This window comes from Rhinopithecus roxellana, chromosome 15, assembly GCF_007565055.1.
Source record: "Rhinopithecus roxellana isolate Shanxi Qingling chromosome 15, ASM756505v1, whole genome shotgun sequence".
NCBI classification, from domain to species: Eukaryota; Metazoa; Chordata; class Mammalia; order Primates; family Cercopithecidae; genus Rhinopithecus; species Rhinopithecus roxellana.
This window is the reverse complement of record NC_044563.1, coordinates 70961532-70973878: the sequence shown is the minus strand read 5'-3', so window position 1 is coordinate 70973878 and position 12347 is coordinate 70961532. Positions and strand designations below refer to the sequence as shown.

General features: G+C 47.7%; 1 protein-coding gene across 3 annotated transcripts in view; it reads right to left on the bottom strand.

Annotated features, from left to right (window-relative positions):
• The window catches only part of RPUSD4 (RNA pseudouridine synthase D4), an 82126-nt gene that overhangs the window by 62565 nt on the left and 7214 nt on the right, over positions 1 to 12347 (bottom strand). For 2 of the 3 annotated variants that reach the window (XM_010353008.2, XM_030918489.1), the window contains exons 6-7: positions 12196 to 12293; positions 11349 to 11623 (exon numbers count right to left, since the gene is read on the bottom strand). In XM_010353008.2, coding sequence (XP_010351310.1) covers positions 11384 to 11623; positions 12196 to 12293 — 338 coding nt within the window. In that variant the 3' untranslated portion in view covers positions 11349 to 11383. Of the gene's footprint in view, positions 1 to 10097; positions 11624 to 12195; positions 12294 to 12347 lie in introns of those variants that run through there. The other variant, XM_010353007.2, reaches the window with a different exon arrangement.

Below are 12347 nucleotides of genomic sequence, written 5' to 3'. Positions count from 1 at the left end.
AATTACCATGAGTGTTGGGTTTCGGGGTTCCGTGTGGGAGTAGGGAAAGGAGGAGCGAGTCTCAGCTGTGATCACAGACCCTCTATGCCTCTTGCTTTCTTTCTCTTGTGGAATTTTCTTTCCTTTTTTTTTTTTTTTTTTTTTTTGAGGCGGAGTCTCGCTCTGTCACCCGGACTGGAGTGCAGTGGCCGGATCTCAGCTCACTGCAAGCTCCGCCTCCCGGGTTTACGCCATTCTCCTGCCTCAGCCTCCCAAGTAGCTGGGACTACAGGCGCCCGCCACCTCGCCCGGCTAGTTTTTGTATTTTTAGTAGAGACGGGGTTTCACCGTGTTAGCCAGGATGGTCTCGATCTCCTGACCTTGTGATCCGCCCGTCTCGGCCTCCCAAAGTGCTGGGATTACAGGCTTGAGCCACCGCGCCCGGCCGGAATTTTCTTTCCTAGACTGGAGAAGTAGGGTGACAAGGGAAATCTGGCTTATAACTCCAGAAAATAAACCCAAAGATACTTCTGGAAAATTCTGTAACTTTAGACAGGAAAAAGGCCAGACTCCCCGGCAGGGCCAGGATGGGCTGGCAGCCTTTCAGGCATGGCTTGAAGGAGGCCCTGGTGTGAGACAGAGGCTCAGACGGCCGCACAGAGCCCAGGGCACAGTGGCTTGCTCCCTCCCTGTCCTTCTGTCGCCTTCCGTCTCCCACCCTCTCTTCTCCTCTGTCTTCTTTCCTACAAAGGTGGCACCTTCAGTGGCCAGTGAGTCTGTGGCAGCTGTGAGTGAGACCAGTCTTGGCAGCTGTCTGTTAGCAATGGAGTTGGAGCGTCCCAGTGTCCCACTGGGGGTGATGCCCACAGCCTGAGGCCCTCCCAGCATAGGGAGATCCTGATTCCAAGGGGGGGATTCTCGCCTGACCCTCAGAGTGGGCGCTGCATGCATGAAGTGATGACCACATGCCCCTTAAAGCCAACTGCAGAGAAAATGGGTGGATGGGTCTGGCCACCACAAGCTCCTCGGAACACAGGCTGGAGGTCTGGGATGAGGGGCCCAAGGCTGTCCACCTGGGCAGCAGAGAGGCCCGAGAGGACAAGAACTGGCCCCAGAGAACAGAGAGATGAAAGGGGTGATGAGGACAAGCTGGCGTCTTCCTGGAAGCCTGGATGAGAGAGGAGACAGTACCAGCCGCTCTCCCCGTGGGCCTCCCCCCTGCTTGCTCCCTGACCTCGCTGAGCACATCAAAGCGGGAACCCCTTCTCCCAGGCTGGCTCCCTGAATGGCCCAGGTCATCACTGGCTCCTTGAAGCTGCTGACGGACAGATGGTAATCAGTCCCAGCCTGCTGAAAGAGGACGCGGCTCCAGGTCAGAGCTGGGCCTTGGTGGGCTCCCTGCATGGGAGGCTGTCTTGGCTGCCCCCTTCTCAGTCCCCCTCATGGCTCCCTAGGACAGTCTGGTTAGCTTGCCTTGGGGAAAGAGAGTGCTCGGGCAGCTCTGACGCTGGGGTTCAGAGGCCCACAGGCGCAGCAGGTGACATGTGCAGAGACCTCAGGGGTCTGAGGACCCCTCAGTCCATGTCAGACAGGCCGTGGGAGCAGCGGAGGATCTTGCAGGGAGGGCAGAGGTGAGGCCTGCCCTGGGGAAGTTCATTACCCAAGAACAGCAGAGGATGAACGGAACAGCCAGGCCGGCACTCACACACTTACGTGTCGAAAACACATCACTGTAGCAGACGCGCCCAAGTTGCCACTCTTACTTTCCCTCCACTATTTAGTAAATAATGCAGGGAAATCATCCATTTGCCCGATTTTACTTAGTCAAAATTGTACACAACTATCAATCAGTGTATCTGATCAACAGAGATAGCAACTTTTTACTACATTAAACCAAAATTAAATCAGCAAAGAGCTAAGAATGCTTGACGTTTAGCTAGAATGAACTCACGTGGTAGGGAAATGCCTGTTTCTATTAGGCTTTTGGGTAGTTGAGGACAGCTTGACTAGATTTTCTACATTTTTGTAATGAACATGTAACCAACACTCTTATCACTGAGCGTGGAGGAATCAAATTCTATTTGAACTTCACTCAAAAAGCCCAAACCATGACCTCCTACTACTCCACCCCCCATGAGAGAACAGAAAATCTAGTGTCAAACTAGCTAAAAAAGTAGGGGGCCGAGATTTACAACGCTGGAGTAGCCACGGTGAGGGTTACCGGGGGTTAGAGAAAGACAGTAAGGCTCTTGTGCAGGATACTTCACACTTGATTAAATCCTGTTCCCACTTTCTGGAGTAGCTTAGCCTGGGGAGGGATAAAAGCTGGAGTACTGCTGCCCTCTGGTGGCAACATCAGAAAATGCATTTTACTTCATTCATATTAATACAATAAAACAACTACATTTTACCCTATGAAATTGTCTATATTTGACCCAGTGTAACCATCAAAAATGACAACTTACAAAAAAATTTCACTTGGGAAAGAACAGCCTTCAACAAATGGTGCTGGGACGGCTGGCTAACCAGTCAACATTGGACACCATCCTTACACCACACACAGAAATGATTTAGGATTACAGACCTAAATCTAGAAAACTCTTAGAAAAAAACCCAGAAGGAAATCGCCAAGACTTTGTATTAGGTGATGGTTTCTTAGATACGACACCAAAAGCACAAGCAACAAAAGGAAAAATAAATTGGCTGATATCAAAATGGAAAACTTTCCTATTACAAATGATATAATCAAGAACGTGAAAAAACAACACAAATGGGGAAAATATTTGCAGACAACACCTCTACTAAGACAGTGGCGTCCAGGCCGGGCGCGGCGGCTCACGCCTGTAATCCCAGCACTTTGGGAGGCCAAAATAGGTGGATCACTCGAGGTCAGGAGTTTGAGACCAGCCTGGCCAACGTGGCGAAACCCCATCTCTACTAAAAATACAAAATTGGCTGAACATGGTGGTGCATGCCTGTAAACCCAGCTACTGGGGAGGCTGGGGCAGGAGAAGCGCTTGAACTCAGGAGGCGGTGGTTGCAGTGAGCCGAGATTACGCCGTTGCACTCTAGTCCAGGCAACAAGAGTGAAACTCTGTCTCAAACAAACAAACAAACAAACAGACAAAACCAAAAAAAGAGAGTGGAATCCAGGATACATAAAGAACTCCTACAAATTAATAATAAAAGCAAATAACTGAATTTTAAAATGGGCAAAAGATTTGCATAGATATTTCTTTAAGTTGTATAGTCAATAAACACACGAAAAGATGCTCAGTATCATTAGCCACTAGTGAAATGCCAATCAAAACCACAGTGAGAAACCACTTCACATCCACTAGGATGGCTATAATCAGAAAGACAGGTAACAACAAGTGCTGGTGAGAAACTGGACCCCTCGTACATTGCTGCTGGGAATGTAAAATGGTGCAAGCCCTTTTGAAAACAGTCTGGCAGCTCTAGAAACAGAGTTGCCATATGACCCAGCAATTCCACTCCTAGGTAGGTACCCAAGATAAGTTAAAACACACACATCCACATAAAAGCTTATACATGAATGTTCAAAGCAGCATGATTCACAATTGTCAAAAAGTGGAAACAGCCAACAACTGATGAAAGGATAAACAAAATTTGGTATATCAATATAATGAAATATTACTCAGCAATATAAAGAAGTAAAATATTGGCCGGGTGCTGTGGCTCATACCTGTAATCCCAGAACTTTGTGGGTGGATCACTTGAGGCCAGGAATTCAAGACCAGCCTGGTGAATATGGCAAAATCCTGTCTATACTAAAAACACAAAAATTACCCTGGCGTGATGGCACATGCCTGTAATCCCAGCTACTTCTGAAGCTGAGACATGAGAATCACTTGAACCCAGGAGGCGGAGGTTGCAATAAACCAAGATTGCACCACTACACTCCCAGCCTGGGCCATAGAGTGAGACTCTGTCTCAAAACCAAAACAACCAAAAAAAGAAGTGAAATAGTGACATATGTTACAACGTGAAGGAACCTTGGACATATGACACTGAAAGAAGCCAGTGGTAAAGGAGCACATATTGTATCATTCTGTTTATACAAAACATCTAAAATAGGCAAATCTATAGGGAAATAATCTTTCTATTTCCGGAAAACAGATTAGCAGTTGTCTACGGCTGGGAGTGGGAACGGGGAGTGAGAGCTTAGTGCAAGCCACTGCCACATGTTGCACAGAAGTCCGTGTCGGCCTCCTCGCTGGTCTCCACACTCCTATATGTTTCCAGACAAAGTACTCTGCAGCCCTCTGCTGAAGATCTTATGGAGTGAGCTGGGAGTAGGCAAACAGCCCAATAGGTGTGGAGGGTGGTTAGTCCTCGAGAAGTCATATGAACAATGTGTGGGTTTGGGGTGCACAGATACATCTAGGAGGTAGGAGCATGTGTGTGGACAGATTGATGGTAGTGAGAAGGCAGGGGCCAGCTGAGCTTTTAGGGTGTATCTGACTGAGTACAGGTCACCATGGCCGTGTCCTCACAGCATGTGAAAATACCTGGGAAAGGCTGGGCACATTGGCTCACGCCTGTAATCCCAGCATTTTGGGAGGCCAAGGCAGGCGGATCATCTGAGGTCAGGAGTTTGAGACTAGCCTGGCTAACATGGTGAAACGCCGTCTCTACTAAAAATACAAAAAATTAGCCAGGTGTGGTGGCAGGCACGTGTAATCCCAGCTACTCGGGAGGCTAAAGCAGGAGAATTGCTTGAACCTGGGGCAGGCAGAGGTTGCAGTGAGCCGAGATCCCACCATCGCACTTCAGCCTGGGGACAAGAGCGAGACTTCATCTCAAAAAAAAAAAAAAAGAAAAAAAGAAAATACCTGGGAAAGAAGAACTTCACCCATCTGCATAATCAAAATCCCTTTCCCCCTGCGAAGATGGCAGCAGATGGCAGTGTGCCACAGCAGGTGCCGGAAGGGGAGTGAACACAAATATCTGAAGGCTTCTTGCCTGAAAGGACCCTAAGGCCACAGCCAACAGGGGCATCTATGCAGACAGCCACCAAGGCTGCTCACTCGCTGGGGGACAGCAAGGTCAAGGGATCCCCAAGGGAGGACATCAAGAGATGACTAAGGGAGTGGGGGATGGAGAGGAAAACTCAGAGTTCTATAATAATTTGCCTTGCTTTTGTCCTTGTTTCCTGGGAGAGAGAACCTAAATCCTCAGAATTTCCCAAGTGATGGTAACATCTTTGTTATTCATGATGGGCCCTAAGAGTTTATGCTAATGTGAGGACTCACATGGGGCCTTAGATTCAGGACAGGGGCTGGCCATGCAAAAAGACCGACCATGTGATTAGAGGGTTGGCACTTTGAGCCCAGCAGAACTGAGTTCAACAATGTAGCCAATAGTTCAACCATGACAACATAATGAAACCCCAATAAAAACTCTGGACACCAAGGCTTAGGTGACATTCCTAGTTGGTGATGCACATCCATGTGTTGGGAGGGTGACATGGTAGGCAGAGGACATGGTAGCTTCATGCTGGAGACTCTCCCAGACCTTGCCCGTGCATCTCTTCTTTTAGCTGGTCCTGATTTGTATCATTTTATTGCTACAGTAAAACCACAATAGTAAGCATAGCTAGCCCTTTGCAGAGTTCTGGGAGTCCTTCTAGTGAATGATCAAACCTGAGGGGTTTGTGAACAGTCTTGAATTCGTAGCTAGTTGGTCAGAAGTACAGGTGGCTAGGAAACCCCAGAGCTTGCAGCTGGTGTCTGAAGTGAGGCAAGTCCTGTGGAATGTGCCATTAACTTGTGACATCTGGCCTAACACTGGGCAGCTGGTGTTCAAATTACATTGCCCTGAGCCAGCAGACTTTGCACCCCACTGGGAGAAAGCTGTCTGCATCCCCATGGCATGCTTTGCACAAGCACTAGCAGGAGGCCATGTTTTTGTATATCCTACCAGGCACTCTGGCTAAAAGCAGTCCAGAGAGCCAAGGACAGCAGACTTAGAAAACATGGTGGGAGGCTGCTCCATTTGCCTGTCCTGGTTAAAACAGGTACTCCCTCCCACAGTGCTCCATCCCCAGGAACCTGGGGATGGTCTCAACAGTCTGTTCTGAGTTTGGTTTCTGGTGGGAACTAGCAAGTTGTCTATGATCCTATTTCTAACCCACTATACCTTTCCACCTTCCAGACCTATCCCATCACAGCTGAAGGGTGGGGACGGTGACATTGGTGCTCAGGAGGTATTAAAGAGGGAAGTGCATTTTAAAAGAAGGGTTTTAGAGGGAACTGGCAAAGAATTAGTGGCTAATTGGATTTGGAGGCTGGTGCAAGGGAGGAGTCAAGGGTGAGTCCCAGGTCTCTGGTGATGCCATCTAAACTAAGGCAGGTAAGAGAACAGGAGGAACAGGACTGGAGAGGGAGCTCCCAACGGGAGATGACCACAGGCAGATGGATGTAAGATGAGGAGCTCAAGGGGGAGATCAAGGTCAGAGACAGACTTGTGGGTCAGCAGCACACAGGTAGAGGATTCCCAAGCTGGCCCAGCTCTCCCTCTAGGAGAGGGACAGGATGCCAAGATGGAGCTCTGGGGGGCACCATGATGGGGCCCTTCAAGAAGCCTGGAAGGAGGTCAGATAAGGAGATGCAGGAGTAGTTCATGGAATCAAAGTGAGTGAAGAGCTCAGAGTGGGCGATTTGGTTATCAAATGCAAAGACGTGTGATACGAGGATTGAGAAAGTGCTCTGTGGGCTTAGGTTGGGTGTGCCTAGCACGGAAAAAAAGTGACTACCCAAGAGCTGCCTCCTGGAGTAGTAGAGCCAGAGCTGCCACCAGAAGGGGCACTGGGAGAGCCGGCCTCCCCCCTCTCCTGAGCACAAGCACCTCCCGGAGCTCACAGCAAACACAATTCCCACGTGGGCAAGGAGCTGCTACTTTTCATGGCAAGCCTTTAGTTCTTGATTTTTCATCTTGATTTTTTCTTATTCTCTTCTCAACCAGAGTCATTTGAGCAGAATAGTTCTTGATTTTTTAAATCACATGCCTATTGAACTTTGATAAAAACAGAAATTTAAGAAGCCCATTTTCTTATACTAATTACTGTATATGACTTAATACTAAATCATATATTTTAGCTGGCTCTAATCAGTATTTCAAAACAGATGAAGTTCATTTTAGGCACATTCCAACCTCCTTTGCTGTGTAACCCATTTCTCAGGTCACACCAACATGTGGTAAAATTCCTCTTACATTATTGTCAGTGATTAAAGATAGCCACTGGGCCGGGCAAGGTGGCTCATGCCTGTAATCCCAGCACTTTGGGAGGCCAAGGCAGGTGGATCACTTGAGGTTGGGAGTTTGAGACCAGCCTGACCAACATGGAGAAATCCCGTCTCTACTAAAAATACAAAAATTAGCTGGGCATGGTGGCACATGCCTGTAATCCCAGCTACTTGGGAGGCTGAGGCAGGAGAATCGCTTGGGAGGCGGAGGTTGTGGTGAGTGGAGATTATGCCACTGCACTCCAGCCTGGGCAACAAGAGTGAAACTCCATCTCAAAAAAAAAAAAAAAAAAAAAGATAGCCATTGTACCTAGCAAGACCTGCGCTTGGGCAGTCCAGATCCCACTAAGAATCCGAGAAATGTTAATCCTTTCTTTAGGCCTAAGAAAATACAGGAAAGGAAGAATTTCATCATCCTTCACCCTTGCCTGACCAACCACAGCAGCAGTGCTGGATGCTACATGGTTTCTGCAAGCTGCTCCCCATCTTCCCAGCTGACACCTGCAGCCCTGGTCTGTGTCCAGACCGTGGCATGCGGGCTACTGCCTGGTCCCTTTGTGGTGCCTCCCTGGGTACCTGGGATTTCATCAAACACCCACAAGACCAAGGGTCTCTTCATCTGTCTCCCTGAATTAAAGTCAAAGATCAACATTTTCTTAAGGGTCACATTCCCGTCCCTTTATCTGGAGAAGCATCGTTTACTAGAAATATAAGCAGCCACACTAGAGCCTGCGGGCTGAATGTGGCCTGCCATCTGTTTTTGCATGACCTGTGAGTTAAGAATGGGCTTTACCTTGTTAAATAGTTGGAGGAAAATATCAAAATAATAATTAGTGTTAGGGACTGAATTGTGTCCACTTCCCTTCCCCGCTCAAAATTCATATATTGAAGCCCTAACCCCTAATGGATCCGCATTTGGCAAGGTTTAGAAACCAGCGGGTGCCCCACCCCTACCCAACTCCCATTTCAGAGAGTTGGGTCCCACCTCTGTGGCCAGTGTCCTGGGCTACATGGCCCGACCTGATGAGCAGATTCCCACACCTTGTCCTCCCTGCACATCCAGGGCGGCGTCTGTTCCCAGACCATAGCACCCTGGGACCCCCAACATGGGATCTGACTCCAGATAAATCTGTCACACTTTTTTTTTTTTTTTTTAATATGTATTGAGACAGAGTCTCTCTCTCTCTCTCTGACACCCAGGCTGAAGAGCAGTGGCACCAGCATGGCTCAATGCAGCCTCGACCTCCTGGGCTCAAGTGATTCTCCTGTCTCAGCCTCCCCAGTAACTGGGACTACAGGTGTGCCATCATGCCTGGCTAATTTTTGCACTTTTTTGTAGAGACAACAGTTTCACCAAGTTGTCTAGGCTGATCTCAGAACTCCTGGGCTCAAGCGATCCTCCCGCCTTGGCCTCCCAAAGTGCTGGGATTACAGGCATGAGCCACCACGCCCAGCCTACCATACTTCTTAACACAGGTCCCTCTCAAGCTCAGATGGTAACTAATTACAAGCAGATGACATGACCTAATATTTGAAGTTTCTCATGATGTGCTTAAATGTTCTATTAATTTTTAAAAGGCCATTCCGTATTTACAAATAAAAGTTATTTCAAACACAAACACATTGAAAAAATCATACTTTTATGGCTGACGAATCAGCATTTCAGTTGACTCTGCCTACCTACAATCACATTCCCTGCACCCTTAAAGTTGCAGATCAACCAGGTTGTCTGAGGTTGTTGTCCTGGTCCTTAAGCACCCCCATGAGTCAGTCGACACTAAAGAAGACAGTCCTTTTGTGGGGCATGGAACCGCTGCCATCGGCTTCAGAGAGGTCTGGGAAGGTGCAGCAGGGCAGACATCTGCCCCAGTCTCCAATGTGGTGACCCTGTATCCCAGGGAAGCTTAGGAATTCTCAAAAAGTCAACTGTCACTAGCTTGGTAGCTCCCAGTTCAGCAACCAACACAAAACCCAGCACTAAAGCGCTAAAAACTCACACAGAACAACAAAGCAGCATTTGTGACAAAGCCGGGCAGAAACAATGACACAGCTGGTTCTCCGGCCAGCTCCAACGTGCCCGCTTGGGGACCGACAGTCCTGCCTCACACTTACTTGTCAGTAAACCACACAGCTAACCGAATTTTCCCAGCTAATGCGCTCCCTGAGATGAGTGAATGTCCCCAGGTACCCGCAGCCTAGTAAATATTCAGTTTGCCAAATTAAAGTCTAGATCGACATCCTAGAGGAGACCATATTTATATATGAGAATATAAACCGTCGGCCACTTCTCCAAATGTATCCTATCTCCTTCTTTTCTCCATTTTCCAGTTCTAACTTTTATTTCTATCATGTGTTCTTCTAAGATTGCTCTCCTTGTTTTGAGACAGGGTCTCACTCTGTCACGAGGCTGGAGTACAGTGGCACAATCATGGCTCACTACAGTCTCAACCTCCTGGGCTCAGGTGATCCTCCTGGCTCAGCCTCCTGAGTAGCTGGGACCACAGGTGTGCATGTGCCAACACACCCAGCTAATTTTTGTGTTTTTTGTAGCAACAGGGTTTCACCATGTTGCCCAGGCTGGTCTCAAACTCCTGGGCTGAGGTGATCTGCCCGCCTCGGCCTCTCCGGCCTCTCAGAGTGCTGGGATTATAGATGTGAATCACCGTGCCCAGCCTGTTCTCCATTCTTGTGGGTATTCCTGTTCATCTGTTTCCCTGAATTAATGTCAATTATCAGTATTTCCTAAGTGTCACATTCTTGTTCCTTTTTCTTGACTAGCATGATTTACTAGAAATAGAAACAACAGCAAAAATATTTAGGTCTTATATAAACAAATATAGTCATCTCGTCTGTGCTTTCAAAGTTAAATTTATTATGCACAGTAATGGGTACCATGGAGTCAGGGAAGGGGCTAGAAAGTGGCATCATCTATACACAGGGAACACATAAAGACTGTCGCGGGGTGTATCTCCCTAACTGTGCTGTCACTCCAACTTTCTTTGTTAGAAAGAAAAAGTAGTGTGAGGTGTATTCGTTTGCAAGAAACAAGGTGGGAGCTAGATGGACCAACTGAGCAGGGAGGCCAAGGTCATTTCCATCTATCCCTAGTGATGTTCAGTATAGCCCTCTCCTTCCTGAGACCCAAGAACAGAAGATATGCTTCCACAATAGAGATTTTTTTTTTAATGGCAGCACTCTCCTAACTACACATTCATGGACCAACCAAAGCCATCTCCAAGTCTAGAAAGGATACATACTACACGCAGCTAAAATGCCGACCACTGATGCAGAATTTTCAAGATGGCACCTTTCCCCAAACTTCTATACCATTCATTAAACATAGACTGCAAACTGCTAGCCTGCAGAGCAAATTCAGCCTGCAAGTATTATTTGCTTCGCTGCCTAAGCGTCTTTAAAAATTCGATTTAGTTGGCAATACCCTGGGAGGTTTCACACAAATATCTAGGTTTCCAGCTTCTCTGAAGAAATAAATGATAAAATCCATTCCCACATGAACAACCAGCTGGAGCTAACAACTGTGAGACAGCATGCCGCTCCCCGCTACTGCCTTACATCCAGCCAGCTTCATGTATGCATGTTATCTGCCTGCCATTCACATCTGCTCTCCTTGCTCAGCAAATGTCCCACCTCAACCTCACACTCAATACCCTTGTACAGTTTCCATAATCAGAGTGCAGGGGGCCACCCACACTATAGCTGGGCAATCCCTGGATGCCATATTTGTTAACCATTATGTTCTTTCCAATCACAGGAACCTTCCTAAGAGCTCAAGAGCTTCACTGCTGGATAAAACCAGTTCCTGATCCTGGATTCTGTCCTTTAGTTTTCCTTTTCCAGTCACTGCCCCAGTCTGCCTGGCCCTGGGCTCTGTTCCACATTGGCAATGAGAGCCCACGGCAGGAAGACTTCCAGCAGGCTTTTCCACAGTGTAGCCAAACTATCAGTAAACAGACTTTGTTCTCCATTAAAAGCCCTGGAGCAGCTGAGTTGCTTCACCTTATCCCACCTGGCTCTTATGGAATCTGTTCCAAGTGAGAAGTTAGCAGAGTCCTGTAAACAAAGAACAGTTCAGGGGCCAACCTGCACTCCCAGGTACCAGGATGCTCCCACGGTCTTCACTGTGCTCCCAGACACTCGGCTTCATTGTTCTCATTTTGATTCTGATTTGGCATTTCTAAACCCAGGCGGCGCAGGGAACGTACAAAGAAGTGAGGAAGTTTGCAGACCAAGTTGAGATCCTCTTTCCTGGACCCCAGGGCAGGCAGGATCAGCTGCTGGGCATGCAGGTGAAGGGGGATGTAGCGGGCCTTCGACTGTTCCAGCCCCAGCTTCTTCAGGGTGCCCACGGACAGCTTCTATACAAAGAAAGGACAGACCCTTGAGACCAAGGCCAACAGTCGACCCTTGACGAACATGCAAAGTCAGGGGACTTCCACTTACAGGGAACCAACACTAACCCCTTGGAAGACACAGTCATGGAGAGCCTGCTTCAGGGGCATGTCTAAGAAGGGCTCTGAACCCAGGTGAGGGAAAAATGACCACACCAAAGACATTCTTTTTGGCCAGTGCTTTTTGGCCTACCAAGAAAATGGGCTGTGGTATAAGGATGAAAAGGCTTTCCCTGCGGTTCTTTAGCAGTAGCATGAAAACCTGCTCCCAGTCTTCAGAAACACCCCTCCCCTTGTCCACAGCCTCCCAACAAAATCAGACTAAACAAATGTAACAGTAAGCTTTTCACTAATAGATCCTGCAGTTCCACGAGGACAGTAACTAACTGCTTCTAAATTTCTCTAAAAGCAAGATAACGAGCTTGGTACCATGTCTGAAGACAACAAATAGTTTGTTGTAACTCATTTCAGAGATTTAAGAAAAGGAACGCCTAAGTTTTCTCCCGTATCTGTTGCATATTGGGTCAAATTAGTATTACCTGGGGGGCCAACCTATTCCAGTCTGAGTACTTGTGATCACCAAGTATTGGACAATCCAATCCAAAAGACAAGTGAACTCGAAGCTGATGTTTTATTCCTTAAAAGAGAAAGAGAAAGAAAACTTGTGAGGAGCTACAGAAACAATACCAGT